Here is a 26107-nt window from a genome sequence, read left to right on the forward strand (position 1 = left end):
CGTCAGCACGAAAATCTGTTCATCAGTTTTGGATCCATAACCAGTTCCCGCCCAGCATTTCAGTTCTGAAACCGCTTGGAGGATGTGCAGCGCCAACACCTCACATAAACGTGGTGACCAGCTAGGATCCCTGTCAGCTGGCCACAGGGCCCTCTGTCCGTCGAGGCTAGATGGGGGTCGCGTTCTGTCTGCGGCAGAGCTAGGCCCCGGCTGCTAACACGCCTTTGGGTGCCTGTATTCTCTCCGGATGCGGCTGGGAGCGCCGCACCAGTAACACCCATAGCCTGTCCCAGCGTGCGGGTTGGGGGGGGGCGGGGTTCCCTCCATGCTTTTCGGACGCAGCCGCACTCGGCCCGTCATCGTGTCCCTGAGGTACAGTGTCATCTGAACAGGACCGCCCACCTTAGCCCCAGCACGGGGGAGTTCACCTCGCAGGACCTCGGTGGATGCGGCACCTTCTCGGGCTCCGCCTGGGCCAACACTTATCATAGCGGCGCACAGTGCTCAGCACGGGCAACTAACCACCTGACCAGCTGGGGGCCCCCACCTCCCAAACACCTGCCAGGGCCTGGCTCTCCTACTATGCCCTCAACCCCTTAATTTCTTCATCTGGGTCACATCGCCTTCGTGCCGGGGCCTTGCAAGTCATCCTGCAGCTGGCCCCCGGTGAGACCAAGAATGGACTGTGGGTCGTGGAGGCGGCCGGTGCCTGGCTGGAGCTGTGATCCGACACCTCGTGAATACTGCGTCGTCCCGCCCTGGGGGTACAATCCTGCCCTGTCGGCCGCCCACCTTAATCCCTGCTGCCACGGGGGAGCTCACCCTGCAACACCTCAGAGCACTGTGCCCCCTCCCCACCTTCCACTGCCCCCCGGGGGACGCAAATCCTAACAGCCCATGCTGGCCAGCTGGGGAAGCTACATACTGCAATCTGCTGGGGGCTCTTACCTTTCTTACCTTGGGAATGCTGAATGGTCCTGCCCTGTAGCACGTTCCTGGTCCGTGGGTGCCGCAAGGCCCTGCTTAATACGCCTCCCCACCACCGCCCTTCTCCCACTCTCCATCTGCTAAACATAACTAAGGTTGCAGGCGGTGGGGTGGTGGGGGGGGGGGGGGGGGGGGGGGGGAACTGGCGCCATGGATAAGTTTGCCAAGGCAGCCCTCCGGGGTGAGGCAAATGAGAGTCCTTCTGCCCCACCCCTAGGAGACCTGATGCCCGAGTCATCTTCCCCAAACCTCAAGCAAATGATGGAGGCCATGACAAGAGGTTTTGCTGCGGTGCACGAAAAATTAGACAACATAACGGCAACCGTTTCATCAATCCGCACCTAGCTAGCTAAAGAGGTCCTACATATTAGTGAAGCTGAAGAAAGAATTGGGGCAACTGAAGATAATGTGCATTCCCTCCAAACTGCTGTGGCCACCGTGACGAAAGACATGAAATTTGTTAAAAATAAATGTGATGATTTAGAGTCCCGGTCAAGGAGGAACAACATACGCATAGTGGGGGTCCTGAGGACGTGCTGTCTGGGGGCATGCAACAGGCAGTGGACTGCCTGCTCAAGGAGTTCTGTGATGACCCACAACTGTCACCATTCTTTGCTGTGGAACGAGTGCACCGGGCACTTAACCCAAGGTCCAAACACGGAAATTTCCTGCGACCGATCATCACTAAAATCCTGAGCTACGGAGACAGACCAAATACTCTGGCTCGCCAGGGACAAGAAGGAACTGCGGCTGGGGTCCCAAACCATCCAAATCTTCCCAGACTTTCCCATTGCGGTCCATCAAGAACGTCTTTCTTTCACTGGAATCAAGAAATTGTTGAGACTGTAATATATCATATATGCAATGCTATTTCCAGCACACTTGCACTTCAGTTTTGAGGGAAGTCATTTGTTTTTTAGAGGAGGCAGTGAAATGTATCGAGTTCAAGATTCCGGTGGACAATCCAGGGGGCTCCTCCCGCTGATAATCATCCTGGCTGAAAACCTCTATAATGAAACCATGCTGAGGTTCTGTAAACTCCTTGGGAGTACATTACACATTTGCTTGTTCCGCAACAGTGAATATATTCAGAGTAACCAGTAAAGCGTGCTGACACAGCGACAGCTTAACCCTTAGCAACTGCTTTTTATTTGTTGACGATAGGGGGTCTGCCCACTAGATGTTCATGGGCAGACTAGTGATTTAGTGGGAGGTAGGTCAATATACTGCTGGCTAGGGGGTGGCAGTGAGGGTGTGCGAGGGGATAGGGGTATGGTTGGTTTTCAGGACTGTTCACATAAAGGGTGGGATGAAACTGTTAAAATCCCTTAGCGGGTGGGCGGGGAGTCATGGGCAGTGAGACTGGCAATGGTGTGACAAGCGTTCAAGGGGAGCATACAACGATCAACAATTTTGACTGGCGAGTGAAATGCGAGTCACGGCTATGACCTGGAATGTCAGGGGGCTGGGGAAATATACCAAGTCGAGGAAAATAATAGCCTACGCTGCCAGGTATGGGGTCAATGTCCTATTGCAAGAAACCCATGCTAGGGTTGACACCTGCTGTCGCGTGGCTCCCACTTGGGGTGGGAAAGATATTTCACCTCGTACTCGACCCAGTCATGTGGTGTGTTGACGTTGGTGCATAAAACAGAAATTTGTTGAAAAAAAAAAAAAGACACATTGACCCGGCTGGATGATCTGCCATTACGGTGCATCCTTGAGTGGGTTGAAACACTGATGGTAAATACATACTGTCTTAATTTTGACTCCCCAAAATACTTTGATGGAGTTGCGGAGATACTGTCTTCTTATATCGGGGTGCCCATCCTGTGGGGGGCAAATCTGAACCTTATTCTGGACCTCCACTGGAAAGGACTGGCACAGCCCCCAGGCCCCTATCCAGGACAGCCCGTCAGAAGGCAGTACACATGAACACATCATCCCTAAGGGATGCCTGGAGGTTCACACACCCTCAGAGACACAAATATACTTTCTATTCCTCAGCACACGATATGGCCTCCCGCATTGACATTTTTCGGTTATCTAGATCACTTCTGGGTAGGGTCCTCGGGGTCCATGCACAACCCTGGACATTATCTGACCATTCCCCGATAATTTTGAAAATGAGTACTGGTAACCCCCGTCCCCAGGTCCTACTTGGAGATTCAAGTCGGAGCCTCTGAAGGACACTGTAAGCTGACATTAAATCAGACATCAAAACTTTTAGCTTGTAACACAGCGGGAGATACATCGCTGGGTACTCGGTGGCAAGCCTTTAAAGTCTTCATAAGAGGGATGTCTAGATCCAGGGAGGCAGGGGTCCTTAAAGCGATCAGGAACGAACTACGACTCAGTGAGGCCCGTCTTAAAGGCCTCGAGACCGAACATGCTCGCTCTCTTGAACCGAAAACTCTAGCACAGATACGGACTGAGTTGGAGCAGTTCCGTGCACACACCTCGCGCAAAGTTCACTTTCTTGCTAGGTTGATAGCCGGCAGAAAATATGGGACAGTAGAAAGGCCCGGTAGGACACAGGCCAGGGCGGTAAGGGCCGAACGAGGCAGAACTCAGGTCGACACTATTCTCAATGAGCAAGGGGAGACCAAATGGGAGGAACGCGATGTTCTGGAAGTGTTCTGGAGCGATTATGGGGCCCCATACGAGGCGGACCCCCAACAAGAGGTGCCTGGCTAGGGGGAGTGCTGCTGTCTAGGTTGAGTCCACAAGTTACAGAAAGCCTTAACAGCCTGCTTACTGCAAACAAACTCTCAGCCGTTATCAGAGACCTCCCTGGAGGAAAGCACCTGGCCCGGATGGCCTAACTGCAGAGTTCATACGGGAATACAGGGCCCTCTTGTCCCCATATCTCATTGAGGTTGGGAGGAGTCGCTGGCTATCTCCCTGCTGCCCGAGACCATGCGTCAGGCTATCATAACCTTACTGATTAAGCCCTGCAAACCCAGCAATTAATGCAGGTCCTATTGCCCTCTTTCACTCATGAATGTGGACACAAACATTTTTGCTAAAGTGTTGGCGAACCGGCTGCTGCCATTAATGCCCCACATTATTCATCTGGTCTAGGCGGGGCAGAGCGACAATCCTGAACATCCGCCGGCTATTTAATGTAATGGCCGGGCTGAATTCGGACGCAGATGGTGTGGCAGTAACGGTTGATGCCCAGAAAACATTCAACATGGTATTGTGGAAATAGCTGTATCTGGTGATGGAAATCATCTTGTTATATGCAGACTACGTCCTACTCTATATTCGCGACCCACAAACTAATCTTGACCTCATTTGGGATATTACACTTCATGGTGAGCACTCAGAATTCGTGATAAATTATACCAAGTCTGAGATCTTTCCCGTGATGTCCTGTACAAAATCAATTCTTATGACATGCTGGTGTGGTCCGCAAAAAGGGGTTAGACTTGACTTACCCATATGCAGCGGGAGGACTTGCAGCTCCACATTTGGAAATATATTGGCCGGCTGCCGAAGCCCAATTTAGCTGGAAGGCCTGGCATCAAGGAGGACCGACCAGCAGACACTGGTCTTAGAGCAGAAATATACAGACGACTGCCCCTATGACCTGGTTAAGAACACCTGGACAGCGCAGCGCACAATTTTCACAAAAACTGGTGCCAAACATCCATATTATAAGTGGCTTGCACTATGGAAATTCCCAGGGTTAGGCCCTACATGGGACAAGACACTGAGCTCACGCTGGGAGGACCTGGACTACCGAGCATTGGCTGATCTGTATCCAAACGGTTCCTTCATCACTCCACAAACCTGGTGACAGGGGCCCAGGGACTCGGCTATAGAGCAGATGCAGTATTATAGTACGAGTACCGCTGTCGCCGCATGATGCCCCGATTACCCACATTAAACCCCCTGAAAATGCTGAATTGACATACATTGCAAATTCCACAAACTGTTGTGGCCGCACTATATAGGATGATATTGAATATAAGTTCTGCGAATACTCCAGCAATCAGGTTGAAATGGGCGGTGAGTTTGAATGTGGAGTGGTCTGATACCCAATGGAAAAACATGTGCCAACATAGACAAATGTATCCCTGAATTCTAGGTTTAGGGTTATGCAATTTAAACTGTTAAACTTTACTATACACCCAGGAAACTGGGTAAAATGTTTAATACTGCGGAACAACTGTGTCTGAGGTGCCGCACAAGCAAGGCCAATCACATTCACGTGTTCTGGAGCTCCCCCTCCCTGGCTGGATTTGGAAATAGTCTTAAGACATGTCAGCTAGAGTGGGGGTCACACTATCTTTCCCCTTCGGGCGCATGGTTGGTCTACACTTCCGACCAAGCACCTTGGATCTTTTGTAAGTATGGGGCGCATCATCGCCAAAGGGTGCATACTGCTCAAATGGGAAGACAACAACCCTCCAACAGGCAAGACATGGTTGATTGACCTTACATGGGCCCAGAATTGTGAGGAGGCCTACAGCAATAGTCTGCCAAACTCCTCCAGACCTAAAGACACACGGGAGGAGTTCCGCTCATACTTAGCCAGCGCACCTTGGACTGATCAATTGGATACCCTTCTGAATTATCCCACAAACAATAATGCCCTCCGTCTGCAGCTATTGTGATTTAGAAGTACAAGTCCCGTTATTTAAATGCGTTTCTTTCATGGGTATGGTTTTTTTTCCCCCCATTAAGTTTTTAAACATTTTGCAATAACAGATAACCAGATACTTTTGCAAAGCGGAATATCAACAAGAAGATCCTCAACATCTGTATGCTTATATACGTTTCTTGCTGTACCTGCCAAGAATAAATAAAAACAAATATATATATATATATTTTTTTTTTTTTAGGTTAAATGTGGGAAATAGACTTGGGGGAAGCTTTTACAGATAGCGTTTGGTTTCAAGTGCTTTCATATCACAAATGGGTATCCAGAAATGCAAAATTGCAACTCCTACAATAATATGTCACTCACAGGGCATATTTCACACCCCGGAAAGTTTCAAAGTTTAATAACTTAGATATACAATGATGTCCCAAATGCAGACTAGTAAACGCCGACATGTTACACATGATTTGGACTGGCCCGAAGATATAGCAGTATCAGGAAGCAATAGCACAAAAACTATACAACACGGCTGTGTCTTTGAATGTTCAATCCCCCTCTGCTTACTACTAGGTGTGTTCAATAAGGTCAAAAAAGGCAAGTCACATCTGCAAATGGAAAGGCCTTGCTTATGTGTTAAAGAGCAGAATAACGGTGGAAAGACCTGCAAAAATGAACAATAGCAGAAACCTCAGTCTGGCAAGAAGCAGTTTACCAGGGTCAGGGGGAAGAGGGAGTACATATTGGATCGTGGAGATTGCTAGTACAGGGGCTGCTCACAACTACAGTGGGCACAGCAAGTGTTTCGATCCCCAGAGAAGAACCTACTGCGTCACCCATAGTGTAATGTCGACATGACGTATAGGTTAGCTGAAAAGTCTAGGTGATTGACTGTGGCAAATGACAGCTGTGCACATGTTGGTCGTTTCTCGTTGGGATAGGGAGGGGGGAGTTGGGAACCACTGATAAGGTTTGACATGTTGATTTACATTACATACAATGTACGATGATGCATATTGTTATATCATGCGGACTGTTCACTTGTAATTAACAAATAATAAAAATTGTTTTAAAAAAAAAAAGTTCCCACTCGTAGGAGAATCTGATCAGCCAGCTCAGAGCAACCACCGCTGTGCTCTTCTCTCCGGCTCTGTGAAGTGCCAACAGAAAGATTCCTTTTTGAATTGCCCAGAACCAGAGCTGCATTTCCTCTCTGAACAGTGGTAGTAACCCTACACCATCTCCCTTGTTGAGGACGTACCTGGCCGCTGTGTTGTCCGTTATCAGGACATGCTTTCCCCGAACAGAAGGCAGAAAAGCCTTAAGCGCCAGTCTGATTGCTCTCAGCTCCAAAAGATTGATGTGTAGTTTGATGTGGAGTTTGGACTCCAATGGAGCCCAACGACCGCTGATTGTCAGATCGTTGGCGTGGGCTCCTCACCCCGTGAGTGAGGCGTCCGTCACTATGGTTATTTCCGGCCATGGTTGCCAAAAAGGTTCTCCCTTCAGAATGTTGTCCTTGCAGGCCCACCACAGGAGTTCCTGTGTGACCCTTTTTGGAACATGAATTAGGTCTGACATGTTGCCTGAGAACTGAGACCATTGTGTCCCGAGAGCCCATTGAAGGGATATCATTCTCAGGTGAGCCTCTGACACCAGAGAATGCATGATGCCATGAGGCCAAGCAACCTCAAAAAGTCGAAGGCCAGGAGAAGCTGGGCACTCGAAACTTGGAGACCGTCTGCAGAATGGCTTGAGCCCTCACCTCGGGTGGGTTCTTGTAATTGAGGGAGAAGCCCAGTCTGTGGAGAGAATGACCAGTGACGTTGAGATGATCCAGGACTTGTTGGGGAGAATGCGCCCTGATCAGCCAATTGTCCAGGTAGGGGTAGATGCGAATCCCCCCTCTCTCGACACTCGCTGCCACCACCACCATCAGTTTGGTGAATACCCTTGGCGTGGAGGTCAGCCCGAACGGAAGAACTCAAAACTAATGAGAACCGCCAATGACAAACTCAGCACGTGAAAATAAGCATCCTGAAGGTCCAATGACACCATCCAATCCTGGAGTTGAAGGGCCTGAAGGATCTGAGAAAGTGTGAACCTCTTGAACTTGTCCTTCCTGAGGAAAATGTTCAAGTATCTCAGGTGCAAGATGGGCCTCAGTCCTCCCTCCTCCTTTAGGATTAGAAAATATGGAGAATGCCATCCTTTGTTCCTCTCCACTACAGGTGCTGGCTCTATAGCACCTTTCACTAGTAGGGTCAATCTTTCCTGCACAACAAACGGATCAGGCACCCTCAAAGAATGGCTCCCCGGTGGATGGTCCTGAGGTCTCAGAATGAAGAAGAGTCAGTAACCTTGGGCTACGGTTTGTAGTGCCCAAGCATCCGATCTTCTCTGACCAGCCATTCCTCTAGCTCTTCCAACCGAGGAGTAGTAATGAAAAGGATCTACCCCTCCAAGATGGTCCACTGGAGTAAAAATGCTGAGGCTGCCTAATAGCAGCACCTAAATACTTGGCTGCTGCCTTCGAGGTCTGCAGCCGCAAGGCTTTCATCAGCCATGCTGCCCAAAAGATGAGACCCGTCGAAAGGCATATTAAGGAGTCTAGACTGCACGTCGGGTGCAAATCCAGACTTCTTTAACCAGGCAAATCTGTGAATTACGGTGCTTGCTGCCATGGCTCTGCTGACGCTGTCAGCAGAATCCAAACCCGACTGAAGAGACTCGCACATATCCTCCTTGCCATCCTTTTCTATGGCCAAGAAACTGTCAATTTCCGCCCCTTCGGGAATATAATCCGCCACCATAAAAAAATTCAGTCCCATAGAGTATATGTGAACTTTGCCAAGGCACATGTAGAGTTGAGTGGTTTAAGAGCCGTGCTCCCAGCAGAAATTTTTCTTGACCAGGCATCTACCCTTTTATCATCCCGATGCAGTGGGCTGTTCGAATAAGCTGCCTGTTTAGAGGTAGCGGTTGCTGCTTGCACCACCAGACTTTCTGGGTTAGGGTGTTTTGACAAGTAGTTGGGGTCACTACTTTATGGACAGTATTTCCTTGTCAGGTTCTTATTTACTGTTCGACTGGTCTCTTGTGCTTCCCAATTGGCACTTACTCTCTTCTGAAGAGCGATATGAAAAGGTGAGATTGGATCCCGGAGTGTAGGCCTACTCCACCCCAAGAAGTCTGCAACTTTAGACATTAATTGTTTATCTGGTGCATCTGCATGCTCACCAGCTTGAGGTCTACCAAATTCTAGCTCTGGTGAGGCGACTACTCCACTGGCCGTTTGCAAATTGTCATAAAGATCTGGTAATGTAGATTCATCAGAAATAAAAGTCAGGCACATTATCTGATAGCTAATTTTCCTCATAAATTGAGGTGAGAGATTTGAAGTAATGCTTACTTGTTTTGTCTGGAATAGGCATCGAAGGTTTAAGAAATTGTGAACTCGACGCTCGAGGAGTCGTCGAAACCTTTACAGAAATCTTTTTCGACTTTGTTGGTGTCAAAGGTGCCATTGCTTTAGATGACGCAGCCGGCATCGATGGCGCAGCTGTGTCGCCAGTGTCAAGAGCGCATCTGGCAATCGATGGAGTCAACAACCTCGACTTATGCTTCGACCTATGGCTCGAAGGAACCTACAATGAGGTTCCTTCGAGCCATTGTCCTGGGAGGATAGCTCAGCGGCAACTTGCTCACCTTGAAAAGTAAGACGACACGAAGCAACACAGGTTCAATCCCCGGGCCCGTGCTTAGAAACCTCTGGGTATTAAGCGCGTTATAAATAACCTATGACATCATATCACGTCGAAGCCTCGACTGCACTCAATGAGGATATGCCCTTCGTCCCGGGTATGAGGGCGCACAGGATTTGGGCTCAAGCCCTTTAGTTGCTGGCTTCTTTGGAAGGCGCGGTTGGAGCATAGCTTGCTGAGGGTTTTGCCTCAAATATTTTCAGCATTTCTGATCTAAATGCTTCCCTTACGGCCAGTGTGGGGGTTTTTGTGGCACAAGATACCCTCTCACGGGATGTGTCCGACGACAAAGTCAAAGAAGAAGACAACCTGTGGTGCCTCTTTTTCAATTTCCTTGACGGTGATGAGGAGTGGTGTGAGTCACTCCTCAATCTGGATCTTTTAACCTTCTTCCTTCGAGGAGAGTCACCTCTCGGCTTGCCCGAAGAAGGTTTTTTCAAAGGGGTATTCCATGGGGACTTCTGGGGGGGTTTTACCTACCGCCAATTTCCGCTTTCGCTCCTTCTGAGCCTTTCCTGTCAGACTGGCATATGGAGCAGGCCAAGGTCTTGTGCTCCACACCGAGACACAACAGACATACTCTATGTGGGCCATTTATTGACAACTTAGAGTCGCAGTCTTGACACTTCTTGAACCCGGTCTTCGGGGTAGTAGTTGTCAAGGACGACAACATTTTCGTTATTAGAACTAAGGAAGCACGCCGCGTTTCTCAAAGCAAAAGCAGACTCCGAAAAATGTAACTGAAGGCAACGGGTGCTGTCCATGATCTATATACCTTCGATGACATCCTCGAGACGGAGGGCCTCAACGGACATCGAGTCGACAGCATCAATGTGCAGCGCCCTCTGCTGAAAAAAAAATAATTTCAAAGCAGCTGAAGCTGGATATCGAATATCAAAGTCGAGGAATACGTGGGAGGACACAATCCATTCGTAGGAACGATACTGGCAGGCCACTTCTCCCCAAGATACCATATGGAACGCTGGTTGAATTGCACGTTCCAACAAGCAGGGGTTGTAGAAAACATACGTAACTATCACTATAAGCACCGGCAGCCAGCCAGTCAGCTATAGCAATAAGAAAAGAATCCTGAATTCTACAAGGAAAGGTTTCTGTGCCAAGTGACACGAGAAAACGACAGGCTGGAAATAATCTAGGACTGACCTATACGTTTACAACTCACCTCTACCACTTGCTTTTTGTCCAAATCGGTGGAACTGTCCCCCAACAATCTACATAGAGAAAAAAAAGAAAAAAAAAACAATGAGTGAAGAGGCAAGGCATACAGAAAGAAATCCAAAAAGAAAGTAGTGACCAATGGATATTGTAAGATGGACATAGTGGATAGCAAGCTGTAACACATTCAATTTTTTGGGCGTTTGCATAGTGGAAAGGTTTTGGGGTTTGCCAGTTTTATTTCCATCATAAGGCTGGGTACACACTCAATTTAACATGCACTGGTAAAACATAGCAAGTTATTTTGAGCATTTGTCAGCTACTGCCATCATAGTCTCAAGAACTACCATCCTTTGCCAGGTTGATATCCTCCGGTACTTGCATGATGCGCAGGTACTGCCATCGTACAAACTGTTATCATATGTCTAGGTACTCCCACCATATGCGAGGTGTTCCCATTGTTTTATCAGATAGCCCCATCTTTTCAGGCAATGTCATCACATGCACAGGTAACCCCCACATTCAATTCTAAGCATTGAAAGTAATGGCATTATATGCCAGGTATTCAAATGATACTCCAAGCACTGCACTATTTGCTACGCATTGTATTAAAATACCAGTTACTTCCTTCAAATTCCAGGTGGCTCATGCCCTATACAGGCAGCCCTGCAAATTTTTCTGCCAAACCAAAAATTCCCAACAAACAACAAAACACTGACATATTTCACACTTTTAGACAAAGTATGGGATCACTTCGAAAGCAAGCATAGTTATTTTAAGACATTTTAAATGCCTTTATCTTTCTGCATTTTAAGCACATTTTTTCCAAGTGCACTGACAAACAAAACCCACATCATTGCTCCTCACAAAGGAATCATAAATTGATGCAGGATTAGCAAGAACTGCCATTGGATAGGATCAGGAACAAGGTCCACAAAGTAGACTTTGCTACAATTACAGCAGGAAGTGGACAGGCAATAATGACCATCAGAGGATTAGCAATATTAAAGAGCAAACAGAGATTTGCTTTAATTATCAACTGGCAAAGGGTTAACAATATTGAGAGCCAGCGGAGGTTAGCACAATTGACCAGTAAAATGCCATCATACTTGATTAACCATAAATACAGGATTAGCAATGTTCAAAAATCTGACCGCTGGATATGTAGCTCGCTTTTCAGGAGTCGTCTATACAAATGGCTGATCTATTTAGGTAGTTTGAAGTCTTGCCATTCTGTTTCAAATGTAGAGGTTGAATAAGCATTGGCTATAGCCAAGGAATGGTAAGTCTCTATATGCCTACAATTACATTTACAAAATGTTACAGCACCTACAATTAAGTCAAAGGAAAGTGGAGCAAAGCAGAAAAGAGGGCAGTGGATACAGAACAATTAAAATGGATTTGAGAAAATCCTGTCCACCTTTATGCAGACAAGTTACAGCTTTGAAAAATATAGGATTTCTTTAATGGATAATGTTGCAAAAAGTTAACAGGCTCACAAAATAATTCTCGGATAGCTGCAAAGTTGGAGGAAGGTTTATTAACTTGCAAGACAGTTTACAAAACAGAATGTTTATGCTACCAGAAGAAACCAGCTACAACCTGGCCCTCCCACCAGGCCTCCACCTTTATAGGTTCTGAATGTGTGACGCAAGTGAAACTACCTAGACACATTCTGGAACAGAAAATTAGGAAGGTGGCCTCCCTTCCACTGTCCCGTTTACAAAAGGCGGGAAGTGTGTTGTCGATGCAGAGTGCCCAAGTTTAAAAATGACCTGACCTCACAAAGCTCCAGGTGGGATGAATGGAATCACCATCTTTCCTACTACACCTGGCAGAGAATTCCCATTATCATATCATTGAGTCCACCTTCCATACCCCACAACACAACCGCAAAAGCCCACTATACAGTTTCTGTTTCGGCATCCAGTCATTATATTGTAAACAAAACAGAATGGTACATAACAGAGCGGACAATAACACTGAGAAACACTGAAAAGATTAAATAAATATATAAATGGTAGTGGGGTAAGGGGTAAAATGGGTCGGGGTGGCTTTAAAAAGGGTGGAAAAAAAGGGGTTAGGGGCGACCACGATGATATGTACCACTCTAATTGTGGTCGGTAATATCACACAACAGTTTTTATTTTATTTTCATGTCCCACTTGCATTACAAATGCATGCTATGTTTTCTACACTGTTACATGGCCTGTTACATGGCACAAAGGTTTCACTGGAACCAGGTCTATGCTGATGGACATTTATTCAACCACTGGCTACAATCTAAATGTCGATACTAATCAAGGCGTCATTTGCATTCTGCAGGTCCTCTTCCTTATATATGTCACAATCCTCTACTATTAAAACATATTGCTTCTCCCAATAGTGGTTGGTAGAGGTCTGGGCATCTATAGTCCTACATTATCCCTTCTATAAGCACCTGCCAAAGCAAGCAATTAATAAGGAAAAAAAACAAAAAAAAAAAAACCTGTTTTAGCCCGACAACAGTAAAGGTTACTGGGTTTATCATTGATCCCCAAAGTTACTATACATACACCCATCAGAGGGAGTGCCCAGGGCGGCATACAAGTGTGTGGCCTGGAAAGGTTGTTTCTCCTCATCAAAAATTGTTTCCCAAATATGTATCCGTCTTTTAACATCAGTGATTTATTGAACATGGAGCAGGAGTTGCAATAAGTAATCAAATGTTTTGGGGATCATACTGCATCCATTTTATTTTTTATTTATTGGATATTTATAAGGCGCTTATACAGCAATACAGTGTATCAAAGCACCACAAGGCAAAAGGGAACGGAACAAGGGAGCAAATATACATTGTTCCTTTTCATTCAATGTCAATTTTTCAAACAACGGTCCTACTAGACCTCGTTACAGTCAGAGCATGCAAGTGCAGTGAACAGAAAGAAAAAAGGGCCAGGGTGGGTACAAGTGCTATTGAATTTGATCCTTGCAGCAACCAGATGCCAGTGGAGAGATTTAAGGGCTGGAAATATACAGTCCCTGGGCTTGAGACCAAGGATAAATCTTTTAGCCCTATTCTGGGTTAGTTGGAGACTGGAGTGAAGAAAGAGGCAGGTTGAGAAGAACAAGTTACTTACCCATGGTAACGTTCTTTCGACTGGATGTTCCTCCCACGTATACCTTATCTTTGACATTTCCAATATCCAGCTTGCTGTTTCGGAAAAAAAAAAAATGTCCCCAGTAGTGGGCGCTGCACGTCGACGTCTGTCGAGTCGTTGTCCCTCAGAGGCCTCCGTCACGGCGTCAACGTCATCATGGGTTTAAGTAAAACGCGCAGCGTCCGTTCAGTTCCGTTTTGAAGTGTTATGCACTGTCCAGGATGAGACGGTTACTACCCTTGAAGGAACGCAGACTGTAACCACAAGGGAAGTTTTACTGCAGGGAAGGATGGGAGGGGTGATAAGGAATATGTGGGAGGAACGACCAGTAGAAAGAACGTTACCATGGGTAAGTAACTTGTTCTTCGAATGGATTGTGTCCTCCCACGTATTCCTTATCTTTGATAGACTCCCAAAGCAGTAATGTATACAGGAGGAGGGAGTACAAACTTAATTTCCTTTAAGTATGCACAGAAAGCAATACTGCCTTCCCAAATTTAGTCTCTTGGCTAGTGGAAGAATCCAAACTAACATTTTGTAAAGCTCAGGGATAACGTGCTCGCCGTGGAAGCAAGACGACACATAGCACCACAGGTTCGATCCCCGCATCCGCGCTTAGAAACCTCTGGGTATTAAGCGCGTTATAAATAACCTATCATATCATAACTGTGTGTGCAGACAACCATGTGGCAGCTGCGCAGATGTCTTTTAATGGAACTCCTCTTGGAAGAGCTGACGAAGGTGCGATACCCCTGGTTGAATGATCCCTTAATTGCTCTGGAGGGTCTTTACTCGCCAGCTTGTAACATTCTACAATAGTTAGAATAACCCACCTAGAAATGGTTTGCTTGGTGATGGCTAGTCCCAGTTTATGACCTGTGTACCCGACAAAAAATTGGTCAGTTTGCCTTAATTTTGCCAGTCTGCTAATATAGAAACTCAAGGCACGCCTTGGATCAAGTCTGTGCAGCCTTCCTTCCTCTTTCCCCGGATGAGCAGGAGGGTAAAAAGAAGGCAAGGTTATTTTTTTGGGTGACATGAAATTCCGAAACAACCTTGGGCAGGAAGTTAGGCTTGACTTGTAAAACCACCTTGTCCTCGTGAAAGACAGTGTGAGGAGGCTTGCAGGAAAAAGCCTGCAGCTCACTCACCCTTCGGGCAGATGTTATTGCCTGGGCACAAATGAAGGGTTTCAAAAGGGGTACCCATTCCATTAGAAATTTTCAGACCAAATTTAGGTCCCATAAGGGGACTTGAAAAGGAATTTGGGGGGGGGGGGGGGGGGTAAACATGAGTTAACCCCTTCAAAAATTGAATTACCAAGGGTATTTTAAAGTAAGAGGGTTCCTCGGCAGTGCGTTTGAAGATGGAGAGCGCTGCTAGGTAACCTTTTATTGTGCCAACATGGAGTCCCAGATTCGCCAAGTGCAAAAGGAAGGATAACACCATTGGTATATTACATGTAAAAGGGTGAACATTCTTATCTCTACACCAGCTGCAGAGCGTCTTCCAACGGCAGCGGTATAAAGATTTGGTTGCTGGCCTTCTGACCGAAAGCAAAACCTCCATTACATCGTCCGAGAGGTCCCAATCTTTGTATCTCAGCCTCTCAAAAACCATGCGTGAAGGCCGAGAGTCCTGATATCTGGATGAGAACCTGACCCTCCTCTCGCAAGAGAAGATCCTCTCTTTGTGGAAGACGAATCAGAGGACAGATGGACATGTGTAGGTCTGGGTACCACGTTCTCCTGGCCCAATCTGGGGCAATTAGGATCATGGATTTCCTGAACCTTCTCAACCTCCTTGTTACGAGAGAAATGACGGGGACTGGAGGAAACGCGCACAGGAGTGGAAATGACCAGTCCACCACACAAATGCATCACTTAGAGCACCTCTAAGGGGCAATTCCCTTGAGCAGAATAGTTTGCACTGCCTGTTGACACTGGTCGCGAACAGGTCCACTTGAGGGGTTCCCCAAACGGTGTGTAACGCTCACCTGATTCCCACGGAGGCGCTGATCTTGGCAGGAAGGTGTCTGTGACTCGAAAGGTGATGTGCAGAACCCGATGGGCTTCTGGGGTCGAACCTCTTCGCACTGTGTGTCGAACTCGTAGGGTGAGGTTTCTGCAGGTGAAAGAATATGGAGGTTAATGGTCTGGGTTGTTCAATGTCCCTCTTCCTCTCTCTCTCTCCCTCTCCGTAGAGCCCCCAGGTCAAAGTGCTCACCTTAGATAGGTGAATGCTGGGCTCTCCATCTGCGTCTGGTGCAGGGCGCTGTTGCCAGTTCCTTCACTGGTGAAACATAGGCCTCTTGGACTCAGAAGACCGTTACCGTCGTTAACTGCACGAGCGGTGAGTTTCCAGACACCTTTTTAGTCTTTATAGTCTTTAGGTGCAAGGCACGTTAACATTGAACAGGACTTCGTATAATGCTTTTCTCCCTTTTGTCTTGCAGGACTCTTGAGGAAGATGGAGTGAAGCGCCTGGAAATGCGTGAGTAAATGCAAGCGCTCTAACTGTCTTTTCCTTGCAGCGTAGTTCGTGCTGAAGAGCAGGCGTTCTATTGCGAAGAGCGCGATGGGCGTAAGTAAATACCTGTCTAATGTCTCTTCTTTTGTCTTTCAGAAGTTGGTTTGCAGCGCCGGAGTCCGTGGAATGTCCGTAAGTAGATACAATGCTTTTATCTCCGCAGGCGGCGATGCAGTGTGAAGAAATCCAGAATTCACGGAGTGCCGGTAAGTAGTGACAATGCTTTTGTCTTCGCAGGCGGAGGTGCAGCGTGCCGAAAATGACCGCAGCCGATGGATCAGGTGAGTAGCACTGCGAGTTAAGGCTGCCTTGCTAACCTGCTGTTTCTTGTCTCTGCAGGTGCTGCTGTCGACTGGATGCAGGAATGGTGAGTATGCTTCTTGCAGATTCAGGATGCAGGAATGGTGAGTATGATTCTTGCAGATACGGGATCGTAAGAAGAAAGGCTGGAACAGACTCGGTGAGCGTTCTGCTGCAGATGCAGAATAACGCGAAGCACGTTTCGTCTATCGGGTGTGGTTTAAATAGCCTTGGAGTGATGAGGCGTCTTCCTCCACGGCCCCGCCTAGGTAAGAAAAGAGTTCCAGTTCCAGAAGCTTTCCAGTGCTGAATCCAGGGAGTGGAGCTTGCCCCACCCAGGTAAGAAAGTAGTTCCTGTTCACAGAGGACTTCTAAGAGGCTGGTAAGTAAGCAGCATGGTCTGCTGCAGGTGCATCTGCACACATATTATGAGCCCGGCGCTTCCAGTGCCGGGACCGATGATTCTGATGAGCCTGGTGCCACCGGCGCCAGGACAAGGTCCAAAAGGTCCCCGTGGGGACCAGCTGGTGCCTAGGATTAGGGTTAGGGGCCTGCTTCCAAGGACGTTGGGCTGGTCCTGGCTCCTTGGAAGCAGTGATCATGACACGGTGAAGATCTCTTGAGGGACCTCCTGAGCTAGTTCCCACTCATGGGAAAATGCTCTGCCTACTCAGAAAGCCGCCGCCGTGTTCTTCTCTCCACCTAGTTGAACTGCCGACAGAAATTCCTTCTTGTATTGCCCAGAACCAGAGTTGCATTGCCTCTCTGCGCAGTGCTAGTGACCATACACCTCCTATTTTGTTGTGGTAGTACATGGCCACTGTGTTGTCCGTCATTATCAGGACATTCCTTCCCCCATACAGAGTGCAGAAAAGCCTTCAGCGCTAGCATGATTTCCCTCAGCTCTAAAAGGATATGTAGTTTGGACTCCGATGGAGACCAACGACCGCTGATGGTCAAATCTTGGTATGGGCTCCCCACCCCGTGAGTGAGGCATCCTTCACTACTGTTATCTCCGGCCATGGTTGCCAAAAAGGTTCTCCTTTCAAGATGTTTTCCCAACACGCCCACCACTGAAGGTCCAGTGAGACACTTTGTGGGATTTGTAAAAGATCGGACATCCTTCCTGAGAACTGTGACCACTGAGTCCTGAGAGCCCATTGAAGAGATCAAATTCTTGGGCGAGCCTGTGGCACCAGAAAAATTCAGGATGCCATCAGACCGAGCAACCTCAGAAAGTCTAAGGCTGGGAGACATTGGGAAATTTTGGAATTTTGTCACCATCTGAAGAATGTCTTGAGCCCTCACCTCTGGTGGTGAGGCTTTTCCCAGGGATGCATCCAGGACTGCTCCGATAAATGGGAGTCTTTGTGATGGTATCATGGGGGACATCTTGAAGTTGAGGGAGAAGCCCAGCCTGTGGAGGGAGTGGCAGGTATGGTTTAGATGTTCCAGGGCCTGTTCCGGGGGAACTGGCCCTGATCAACCAATCATCCAGGTAGGGGTACACGTGAATCCCCTATCCTGAGACTCGCTGCCACAACCGCCATTGTTTTGGTGAAAACCCTCGGGTGGAGATTAGCCCAAAGGGCAGAACCCGAAACTGATAACGAGAGCTGCCAGTGGCGAACCTCAGGTACTTTCTGTGCTTTTGATGGATTGGCACATGAGAGTAAGCATCCTGAAGGTCCAGAGATCCCAACCAATCCTGAAGCTGGAGGGCCTGAAGGATTTGAGAAAGGGTGACGATCTTGAACTTGTCTTTCCTGAGGAATTTGTTCAATTGTCTTAAATCCAAGATCGGTCTCATTCCTCTGTCCTTTTTTCTGAATTAGAAAGTTAGGAGAGTACCAACCCTTGTTCCTCTCCGCTACAGGTACCGGTTCTATAGCACCTTTCTCTAGCGGTTCTAGAATCTCCTGCATAAGGAGCGGGTCTGGAAACTTCGAAGAGTTGTTCCCCGGTGGATGACTGAGGTGTGCGTAGAAAAGGCAGGCAGTAACCCTGGGCAATTGTCTCCAATGCCCTCTTCAATGCCCAAGCATCTGAAGTAAAGCCTGCCATTCTGTCAGATGTTAAATTAACCTGCCTACTAATGCTGTTTTGTGATATAAGACCTCAGAGGTTTTGAGGCGGCTGATGCAGAAACTGAGGGTAAGGTAGCCCCTGCTGCTGCGGCTTTAATACCGTCCACCACCAGGGAAAAAGTCTCTGGCCTCTTTAGAGCTGGCTGCCCTCTGCCTTTTTCCGAATGCGGAATAACAGGCGTACCTGTGGGGCAGTTCAGAGTTTGTCTTATCGCAGCTCCAAGGAATTTGGCTGCCGCCTTGGAAGTTGCAACTTTTCCAAACTGTCATCAGTTTTCTTACCAAATAGAGGAGTACCATCAAAGGGCATATTCAGAAGCCTGGACCGTACATCTGGGGCAAATCCCGACTTCCGCAGATTTGCGTGGTTGCGGATTGTCGTACTAGCGAGACCGGTTTGGAGGAATTCGCACATGGCGTCCTTTCCATCCTTGATAAGGTTCAAGAACCCGTCCCTTTCTTCCCCTTCAGGGATATGGTCAGCCGCAATTGAAATACAATCCCAAAGAGTGTGGCTAAACCTCGCCAGCGGGTATGTCGCATTAGCAGACTTTAGGGCCATGATGCATGCAGAGAAAACTTTCTTGGCCAGGGCATCAAACTTTTTATCATCACAATTGTGGGGTATGCATTCTGATTTCCAGAACAAGTTGCAGTTGGGTGTTTTGACAGATATAGAGGATCTGCAGTTGATGCCCTTTACTTAGCTGTCAGTCTTTTACTGACTGCAGGGATCACATCCGGTGTCTCCCAGTTGGTAGATACCTTATTATGCAAAGCCTTGTGAAAGGGGACAATAGGGCCCTCCTGTGGTCCCTTGTCAAGTGTATTAGTTGAGTCTTCATCAGAGATATGCTTTTAAGATGCAGGTAACATTCAATTGTAACACAGTGGACTTAAATTTCGACTTATCAAAAGGACTACTAAATGTTCAGTGATTCAGAACACACACATTTCATCCGGGATGCTCTACTTGTAATGGCTTATAACACACAGCTCCTCTGGGCTGCTATACTTGTAACGGCCAGAATACACATCTCATATGGGCTCTTGTAATGGCATGCAGTGTTGGTAAAGCATCTGCATTCAAGCAAGTGCTGCATCTGGTCAGACAAACCTCCAAGTCTATAATCCCCAGTCTAATGGCCAAAAGGTTTGCATACATCTAAAAAGAAGCGCCCAATGGTAAAGTTGCACTAGGTGTTTAAATAGAAAAGGTATTTTCAGCTTTTTGGATATTTATTGGTGCTATGTTAAAAGCCAAGCACAGAAACAGGAGAGGAAGAGCAACTCTGAACCTAAGGAATACAGAAGAACAAAGGTGTGGTGTGGAGCGGGGGGGGGGGCAAAGGGACAGAGGACACACTAGACAATCCAAAACAGGAATTCGAGCAACAGGAAAAGAGAGCAATGAGCTACATGATAGGGCAACAAAGAAAGTGAGAAGGGAAACAGAGTTAATAACTGGACAAACACATAGGAGGAGTGAGGGATAGAAGCAGAGCAAAGAAACATTTGGAGACAGTAAAATAAAACACAGATCAACAGCAGGTGGGGAGAGATGGAAACAAAAGCAAGACTAGAGAAGGGCAGGCCAATAACATAAGAGACAGTGCAAGAAAGATAATCAAAAGCAGTAGCAACCACAACCGAGAACATGAAAAAACAGATATAGCCAGAGTAGGGACATGAGAGAGGAAGAGGAGTTTGATACAGTGAGCTATAGGGGGGAAGGGGAGCAACAATAGAATGCAGAGAGGGGAGAGGCAGAGTGATAGAGAGACAGCAGAATGTGGCATTGCACCACTTAAGAGTGAGAGGCAGTGTCAGAATGTGAGAGACAGGGGAAACAAAGTAGCAAAGGGAAGGAGAAATGGGGCAAAAACATTGAGTGGCTATCGAGCAGGTAGCGCCAGGTAGCAACTGTAGGCCTGAGAGGTAGAGAAGTGATGCTGGTAGAGTGAGGGACTTGATTTATGAATCACCCGTTGTCACTAGCTGCCATCTGTTGTAACTCTTAACAGAGTTTGTGCCCAAGTATCATGAAGATGAAGCTGGGTAATATGCATCTACAAGGTACTTGTGTGGGGAAAATGTTTTCCACAGGTGCAATAAGAACTACTTTGAAATACAGCCGTTTTGTCAATTATGTTTTCGAACAAAGTTTTAATTTTACGCACAAATTGAATAGTTGTCAGACACTTTTTACTCTCGAGGAGGAAAATCATTTTTACTCTCTTGTAATTGGATTGACTCTCCAATTCTAAAAATTGGGAGTAAAATACTCTCACTCCAATATCCTATGTGGAGCACTGGGTCCACGTCTGGATTACCCTGGGTAACTGTTCCTAATAATGCACAAAAAGGTCTGGGAGCCCCTCTACCAAGGAAGAACACGGCCAAATAACCTGTTCAATGGGAAGGTGCCTACTCGTGAGGTTATACAACCACGTTTAAGCTCAGTATGTCTTGGAGAGGCTGAGCTTCACCTCAACGATGAGCCAAGACTAGGCAGAAACACGTGTCTAGGGTTGCTGAGGGTACTCTTGTTCAGAGATTTGCCTAGCATTTCAGTGCTGGACTACCCTTGTAGGTGGGACAAAGACTGATATGCGAATTGATATTTCTCCCTTGTGAAGGGTGCAGTGAGCTAAAACGTGGTAATAAACGCTCCCGAGTGGAAGAAATTCCATAAAACAGGGTATTTGACCCATGTTTATTCTCGGTAGAGGGGCTCCGGCACTCCTTTGGATTAAAAATGTAACTGCCTAAAATGCATTTCTTTTATGAACAACATAGCCTTTCTTATGTGTAATAGGATATTTCCAACTGAGGGGCCAGAAAACAGCAGCAGTTCCCTTGCAAATCTGTGCCCACTTCAAAATTAGTAATAGTTAGTAACCGAAAAAAAGTCCCATTTTAAAGATTTGTTTATACCCATGATGTCTACTAGCTTGACATGGAAAAGAAAGGTTTGCTCCATGTCAGTGGTCAAATATTCTTAACATCATATAAAACAATGAGTTGGAGGTTTTGACAAAGAACCTCCATTACTAACTTAGTTAATTGCACAACTTCAGTCAGTGTGTGTCTGACAGTGGTAAAAAGCACAGTAGCATTAAATAGACGTTTCAGGCGTTCATTATTTTGCCCTCTGGGGCTTATAGGTTTCCTTTCAGGAGATGAAAAATAAAGCTACAATGATATTCTTTTAGCTTAATGTTTTTCTTCAAGGGTTTACACGTCATGTTGCTGCAATTAGTGTATTTTGCAAGCAAGCTATAATGCAGTGTTATGGCAGGCCTTTAAATCCAAAACTTAACTTATGATATATGTACCAAGTAGCGCTTGGAAGTTGTGTGGTCAAGTGCTTACATTTCAGTATGCAGTAAAACCCATGCTTCACTGTTTAGCAAAAGTGTGTGATCCTGGGCAAAATATTGAATCTCACTGAGACTTAACCGCACACATTAGAGTCCTTATAAGTGATACATTTCACACTACATGAAAAAAGACACCCCAAAAATTGTTTAGGGACTAAAAGGCGTACTACTATGTGGCTCCTCTATTGGTGGCCCCCAATACTGTCACCTAGAATTGCAATGGCCCTTCCTCAGTCCCAAATCAGTCTGCAAGAAGCAGCATAACGCAAAGCACTTGCATACGGGCGGGGCAGGCTTAAATAGCCCGGTCCAGCCACGCCCCCTTGGCTCCACCTTGTGGCCCCACCTTGCCACTCCCAGAGGATGCTGCGTGTGCAGCCCAAGGTTTCCTTATGGCCACGCCCGACCTGGACGCACGTGGGGGACCTGTTGAGAGGATACAACACGTGCACCAGAAATAAAGTGTGCAGAGCACACTTTCTCATGAGCCTGGCACCAGAGGCTTAGATGATGGAATCAATAGTCTTTGCCCAGTGGCCCTGACAGTGTATTATCAAATGTTTGTTTGTCTTGATGGAATGAATCCCGATTGATCATATCCAATTAGTTTGGGAAGTTAACACATTAGTCGGTTAGCAAGAACTTTTGTAGATAATTTTGCGTCCAAGTTCATTAATGCTATCCGCCTGTAGGACCCTGGTAGTGCCCTTTTGTGGAATACTAGCAATTTGGCCTCTACATTTATGGGGTAATATTCCCTTTCTTTTTAAATGTGTTGAATAGTCTTGGGAGAAGCGGGGCCAAGATATTGCTATATTTCCTATAGAAGATCACTGTAAACCCGTCCGGGCTTGGGGCTTTGTTTAATGTTAGATCTTGCATTGCTTTTTAACTTCTTCCTCCTTAATTTCTTCTTCTTCTAGAAAATGATTCTCTTCTCTCGATATCTGTGGGAGTGTTAACCTCGACAGGTAATCTTCCTGATCTGATGGACTATCTGTTGTATATAGGCTTCGGTAGTATTCTCCAAAGACTTCCCCCCAAGACTTCCAGTGTTCCTTGTCAGGACCCGCCCTGGTTTGTTTTGCAATTATTTTGTATACGTTGTTTGCCCCTAAATTGTCTGGCCAGATGTCCATCCACGTTATTAGCTTTTACATATTTCCAATGTTTTAAATATAAGCAACCTTTCTCTGTCAGTTTCGTTCTGAGGTCTTCCAATTGTCCCTGGACATGTCTCAATAATTGTTTTTAATACTTTGCAAAGATTCTTAGACATTTTACCCTAGATATCGCGTACTTTCCCCTCCAGTTCCTTTTCCCACTGAACTCTGTTTCTCTCCCCTATCTTTAAGTGCTATTATACGTCCCCACATTACTGCCTTGAAGGCTTTCCATACTATGTCTTGTGTAACCACTTCTGTCTCATTTTGGCTGAAGTATTGCTCTATCTTGTCTCTTCTAGTAGCTACCCGAGTTGGATCGTGCAGGTCCGCGGGTAGTTTCTAATACCAGAGCCCCGCTTTTCTATTTTTCATGGAGCAACTCATCCACAATGGGGCATGATCTGATAACAAGATTGCTCCCAGTTCTATATTTCGCACTTTCCCCATAAGCCCTGTGGACACCCAAATGTAATCTATTCTGGACATAGAGGTATGTACATGAGAGTAGTGGGTGAAGCCCTGCGTTTGGCCCCTTATTACTCTCCACACATCTTGGAGAGTTAATATATGCATCTTCCGCCTTAAAGCCTTTGAAGGGGCCTGTGATCCCTGGTTCGAATCACCTATCCACTTTGGGCTGCCATGCTATATTAAGGTCCCCTGCCATTATTATTTCTCCCTCGGTGAAGCTCTCTAATTTAGCTAGAACATCTCTCAAGAACCCATCTTGACCTGTGTTTGGGGCATACACTGATGCCAATGTAACCCTTTTGTCTTCTAGGGTTGCATTCAGAAATAAGTACCCTCCCTCTTTATTCACCATACAGTAACGCTATTAGTAGCCCGGCTTGCTTTGCTCCCGCATTACCCTGATAAACTGGAGTATAGCTTCTAACTCTCAGGTTCCCCCTATCTTTTTTACTGATATGAGTTTCCTGTAACCGGATGATATCACATTTTTCTCTGCGCAGAAGGTTTTCAAACTTTTCCTTTGTACTGGGTTATTCAGTCCCCTTACTTTATAAGTAAGATTTTTAGTCTTCCCCATTTGAGTTTCCTCCTTTGTTTTCCTCCCTCCCCCTCCCCTACGCTTCTGACGTCCCCCCTTACCTTTGAACTCCCCCCTCCACCCCTTCCTTCACCAACAACCGACAACTCTGCGCTTCCCTCCCTAAGCCCGCCCTTACCCTGTACCCTGAGGAGGGCCCAGGGTCCCATGATCGCTCGGTCGCTTTGTCCGTCGCGGCTGGCTCTCCTACCTTACCCAGAGAAATATTGTGGGGAATTCTAAACCCCACTAGGATTCCAAGATTCTCCCCCTTCTCGGCCCCACACCCCCGTTGGCCACATCTCCAAGTTCTCCTCCATCTATAGTTCTTGCTTTGGTATTGCTCGCCATCATGTGTCCCCGTTTTGTTGATTCATTTCTTAAAGGTGCTTTTTCCTGTACAGTTTTCCATTCCCACAGTCTTCTTCGCCCTCTGTCTCCCCTTTCTTGATTCTCCGCCGGATCCTCGCCTTCTTGTATTTTCAAAATCTGCAGACCCTCCTCACATGTTGTGATTCTGTGTCGTCTTCCTTCCCATGTAAACAGCAAGCCGAAAGGAAATGACCATTTATATCTGACTTTTGTCACAAAATAATTTCGCCAAAGCCCCGCATCCCTCTCCTTTTCTGTAGCGTGGCCTGTGCTAGTTCTTGGAAGAGTTGAATTTCCTCTCCATTCATTCGAATTTGACCCGCCGTCCTCGCTTTCTCAGAATTTGTTCCTTCTGGGAATAGGAGGAGTGCTACTAATCTGTCCCATGGGCATGCGCCCGGATCTCGTGTTCTCCTTGGGCCCACGCGGTACACTCGGTCCAGTTGAATCTCTTCTTCCCGATTGCTTGCTAGAACGTCCGTGAAGACCTGTTGGACCGCCCCTTCCAGGTCTTTATCCTTCACCGATTCCAAAACTGTTAGTTCTAATGTTGGACCTCTGAGATCGGTTTTCCAGGTCCTCACACTGAATCTCCAGGTTACGTGTGAGGCGTGCTATATGTTCTAGGGATTCCCCGCTTTGTTGTGCTTGTTCTTCAACATTTTGTACCACTTTCTCCAGCGTGTCGGTTCACTATTCCAATTTTGCCATGCTACATCCACACTCAGTTCCTGCACCGATTGTTAATTTCTTCTTTTAGTGCTAGTGCGTTAAACTGGATAATCAGGACATAAATTGCTCTTTGAATTTCTTAAACCAATTTTGCATATCTTCTTTGATAGCCGCCATTGTTACTTCTGAGCTTATCTCTGGGGTTTGTGGTTTTTTAGTTGCTCCTCCGCTTGAGGCAGTTGGGGTTTTAGTGCTCCACAGCTGTTTTATACTTGGATCAGGTCTTGCCAGGGGTTTGAGTGGAATCGCTTGCACCGCTTTCCCCCTTGTCTTGGGCATGTGAGCTTTTTCAAGGGTGCTAGTGATTTTGTTATAAGTCTCTTGCCTCTTATTTGCCTATGTATGGGGGGCTTCATCCGAGTGGACTCACTGCGTTATCCCGTTCACCGTCCCTTACTCCGTTCCGAGAAATGTCTTACCAGAAGGTCCCCCACTTTGCCCCACTCTTCCTGAACTGCTTTGGCGGCTCTGTTTCCTGGGACTAGAATCCCTGCTTTCCAAGCCCGTCTATTCGGATTTCACTCTTTAATCTCTCTGGGGTTTTTCGTGGAGTGCTGCCCGTAGCTTGGACTTCTAATATTACCCTTTTACCTGTCCTCCTCCACCCTCTTGTATGGATATAATGTGTGGCGGAGGGGAGAGATTTATCTTTTTATGCACTTCAAATATCTGCGTTGTTACTTCCCAGATTCCGGCTGTGTTTTATGATGCATCTTGTATCAGTGTTCTTATTTGTGATCCCTTTATTTTAATGCTTCAGGTTGCGGTCCGGTGCGGAGAGACACTCGGGAACACATCCTCCTCCGACGGCCGC

At 46.8% G+C, this 26107-nt stretch overlaps 1 protein-coding gene across 1 annotated transcript in view; it reads right to left on the minus strand.

Moving 5' to 3' along the window:
* Window positions 1–26107, minus strand: part of SUGT1 (SGT1 homolog, MIS12 kinetochore complex assembly cochaperone) — a 672275-nt gene that overhangs the window by 583639 nt on the left and 62529 nt on the right. The window contains exon 2 of the mRNA XM_069639709.1: window positions 10544–10592. Coding sequence (XP_069495810.1) covers window positions 10544–10592 — 49 coding nt within the window. The remainder of the gene's footprint in view (window positions 1–10543; window positions 10593–26107) is intronic.

Source organism: Ambystoma mexicanum, chromosome 7q (genome assembly GCF_040938575.1).
Source record: "Ambystoma mexicanum isolate Mex_15411 chromosome 7q, UKY_AmexF1_1, whole genome shotgun sequence".
Lineage (NCBI taxonomy): Eukaryota > Metazoa > Chordata > Amphibia > Caudata > Ambystomatidae > Ambystoma > Ambystoma mexicanum.